Source organism: Ixodes scapularis, unplaced genomic scaffold (genome assembly GCF_016920785.2).
Source record: "Ixodes scapularis isolate PalLabHiFi unplaced genomic scaffold, ASM1692078v2 ptg000683l_1___fragment_1__unscaffolded, whole genome shotgun sequence".
Classification (NCBI taxonomy): domain Eukaryota; kingdom Metazoa; phylum Arthropoda; class Arachnida; order Ixodida; family Ixodidae; genus Ixodes; species Ixodes scapularis.
This window is the reverse complement of record NW_024610019.1, coordinates 2,170,527-2,173,957: the sequence shown is the minus strand read 5'-3', so window position 1 is coordinate 2,173,957 and position 3,431 is coordinate 2,170,527. Positions and strand designations below refer to the sequence as shown.

Here is a 3,431-nt window from a genome sequence, read left to right as displayed (position 1 = left end):
ACTGCAGCACTCTACTCGTGTCCTACGTGACCACCAAATCCTGTAGATACGTTATTTTTCGCCTGTCAATCGTATCCATACATCCCGCAATATCCACCACGAAAACATTTGATCACAAACTCCAAGAACTCTTTCTCCTTGTCGAGGGAAAGAAGTGTATTGACAATCGACCAGAGTGATCGCATAAGTGTGCTTATACGTCCATTTCCACGGGAACACTTTACGTGCGATTGAAACGTTCCTCCTTTATTCAAAAGTTCAGCGCATACATGCAAGTATACTCCGTATGAGTCCTTGTTCAGAATGGTCAAAGTAATGGGAATAATTATTCAGCGCTTAATCAATAGTAATATTATCCACACTTAGCTTAATCTCGGAATAATTACCACAGAAGAAAAACAACTACAACACTCCTCTCGTCAGAAATCGAGCCTAAGGTGCACGGCAGTTTTTTTTTTTCTAATAATGTGGACACATCGCAACTCAATCCGCATTTAAATTCTCCAGCATAAGCATTTTTGCTTTAGCATATATATATATATATATAACACGGGCACTTCACACCATCGTACCTGGTCTCCGAGGAGGATATGAACGAATATGTGCAGATGAATGAACCGTACTTAATCCAATGAATCAAAGCATCAAAGTTTCCAGGAACCCGCCGAAAGCCAAAAATCCTGGCTCCGCCAATTTTTGGCTTTCGGCGGGTTCCTGGAAACTTTGATTCTTTGATTCATTGGATTAAGTACGGTTCATTCATCTGCACATATTCGTTCATATATATATATATATATATATATATATATATATACCTGCCAACCTGTGGACTTTCAAATTCGTAAAACTCCCGCGGCCGCGGGGGGGGGGGGGGGGGGGGGGGGGGGTAAGCAAGAGGCAGGTATCTTTAGGGATGAATGATGATTTATTTTGTCAGCGATTTTTCTGTTGTCGATTTCGCCTGTTGGTTCATTTTTTCAGCGATTTTGCTGTTGCTGATTTCGCCTGCTTCAGAAAGTTCTCCGAGTACACTTGTTCAAAGCACGCCCCATTTTGATGCCCCTTCACCATGAGCAGGTTTCCGAGGGTCCTGTCGGAAACTGAGGAGCGGAACTCCGTCTGCGTCTTGTTTACAGTGCTGAACAGTCTTTCACATTCAGCATTGCTATGGGGAATCGTCAAGATCCCCAGCATGAACACTGCAATTCTGTGGAACTTCAGTCGACACTTCGAATGTCCCCTACCTGTGCCCACTGTACGTCACTCCTTGGTTCGTTTAATATAGCCAACGAAAGGTTATTATATGCTTGCAGGTTGGCGAACTCAGCTTCGAGTGCATCCATTGCCTCATCCTTTGACTCATTGCTCTGCTGAGGCAGCAGTGCAGGGAATGCCGTAACAAAATGGCGTATGCTGCTGAACGATGAGGTGTCCAACGACTGCAGTTGGGCAACTTCAGCCATCCTGAAGTCTACGTTTTCCAAGGGAAACTTGTTGCGGATGTAATCGCATACCGCTGCGAAGTACAAACGAACAGCAGAAAAGAACTGCTCTCTCTCATTTGGCTTGAGCCTTTCAACAACGGAATATGTCATGCTACCAATGACAAGGTCCTTATCTTCTCTTTGGTTCTCCACAGCTCCCTAAGCCAATGTCAGCAATGAGTGCCATCCCTTCAGAACATCTGGGCGGACGAATCTCGTCAAGAGATCCTCTAGAAGCTGGTTCAAGAGGCCCCTGAGTATGTGAATCTGAGGAGCCTGTGTCTGAAGCAGGCAGTTTGTCTTGTCAAAAAGTGGTATCACATTTACCAGAAAAAGACAGTATGCCCTGTTCAGTTCCGATGATAGGAAATAAACCAGGCGCTTCTCACGGGACATGATGCTGGCCTCTCCTGATTCTTGAGGCGGCTGCCTGAGCTTTTTAGCATGAGGCATAGGATTGACTCCTTTTCTCTTTAGTGAGGGTCCATCTCCAGCACCATCAGCACTTTCCTTTCCTTCATGACCTGCAACCTTGGGGATCTGTGCAGCTGTCCTGGATATCTGTACCCTAGTCTTGGGAAGCTGTGCAGCAGTCTTGAGAGCCTGTGCAGGGGTCTTGGGAGCCTGTGCTGGGGTCTTGAGAGCCTGTGCTGGGGTCTTGAGAGCCTGTGCTGGGGTCTTGAGAGCCTGTGCTGGGGTCTTGAGAGCCTGTGCTGGGGTCTTGAGAGCCTGTGCTGGGGTCTTGAGAGCCTGTGCTGGGGTCTTGGGAGCCTCTGCAGGGGTCTTGGGAGCCTGTGCAGGGGGGGTCTTGGGAGCCTGTGCATGGGGGGTCTTGAGAGTCTGTGCAGTTGATGGGATCTTATAGGACTCCAAAAACAGCGAGCTTCGGTTCTCGCATTTCTTTGTTTCGCTCAAGAAAAAGCTTAGAAGTGGTTCCCACTGGTCAAGCAGCCTCTTCAGGCACTTTCCCAAAGACAGCCAGCGTGTTGGCACATGCTTCAAGACCTTTCTGACTTCGATGTCATGTATCCTTTGAAAATCTTTCAGTCGATCCTTACGTTTCACACTCTTCTCTAGGTAGAAGAAAACGTCTACCAAAATCTCATCAACTTTCACAGGAAAACATGCAGCACCTTTCTGGGCGGCTAAGTTGATCAGATGGCACGGACAACCAACTACAATCAAATTTGGCTGAGCCACTTTCAAGACTGCGGCGACACCATTTTTCTTGCCGATCATGACATTTGCATTGTCAGCAGACATAGCCAAGCAATTTGCTATCGGTAAATCCCGGGACTTCAGCACGTCCAGGATCAAATTTCCAATCTTACGACCGGATGCTTCTCCTTCGATTGTTTCAAGGCACAGAAGGCGGCTTTCTACCTTACGCGTCTCTTCAACGTAATAGGTCGCAACAATGGGATACAGTTGTGAATCCCTGTTGCTGGTCCCATCCACGGCAATTGAAAAAGCCCGTCGTTTTAAGGCGTCCAGCATAGGCACCTAAGCGTTGGCGGCCATCTCCCCAACAATTGCCGTCGTCTTCGTCCGTCCACAGGCATAGCGCTTTGCCTCATCGGCCTTGGGGAACATTTTTCGGAACAGGGGTCCGGCGTGGTCACTCACACTCAGAGGAATGTTATGTTCAACGAGAAATGCCGTAAAGAGGCATTCTGCACGAATTGCACCATGGTCGTTGTCACTTTGAAAAAAACTTACCAGATTCGACTGGTTATCCGCGGCCCGCACATACCCCTGGTGTTTACGCGAAGCGATGTGAAGCTTAATGTCCGCCTTGCCACCGTGCGAAACGTTCACATCGCACGTGCACGTTCGACAAAATCCAAACTTGTCTCCCTTCTTTGACGGCAAAAAACACGGAAATTCCTGCGAGTAGGATTTCAGGAAGACCTGAAAGTACCTCTTCTGAGGTTTGGAGGCGGCCAT

The 3,431-nt window shown here is 47.7% G+C and overlaps 1 protein-coding gene across 1 annotated transcript; it reads right to left on the bottom strand.

Annotated features, from left to right (window-relative positions):
* Positions 1-1,643: 1,643 nt before the first annotated feature.
* On the bottom strand, positions 1,644-2,981 carry LOC120842362. Its single transcript, XM_040213456.1, has one exon. The coding sequence runs from the start codon at positions 2,979-2,981 to the stop codon at positions 1,644-1,646; it is 1,338 nt and encodes a 445-aa protein (XP_040069390.1).
* Between the last annotated feature and the right edge of the window lie 450 nt (positions 2,982-3,431).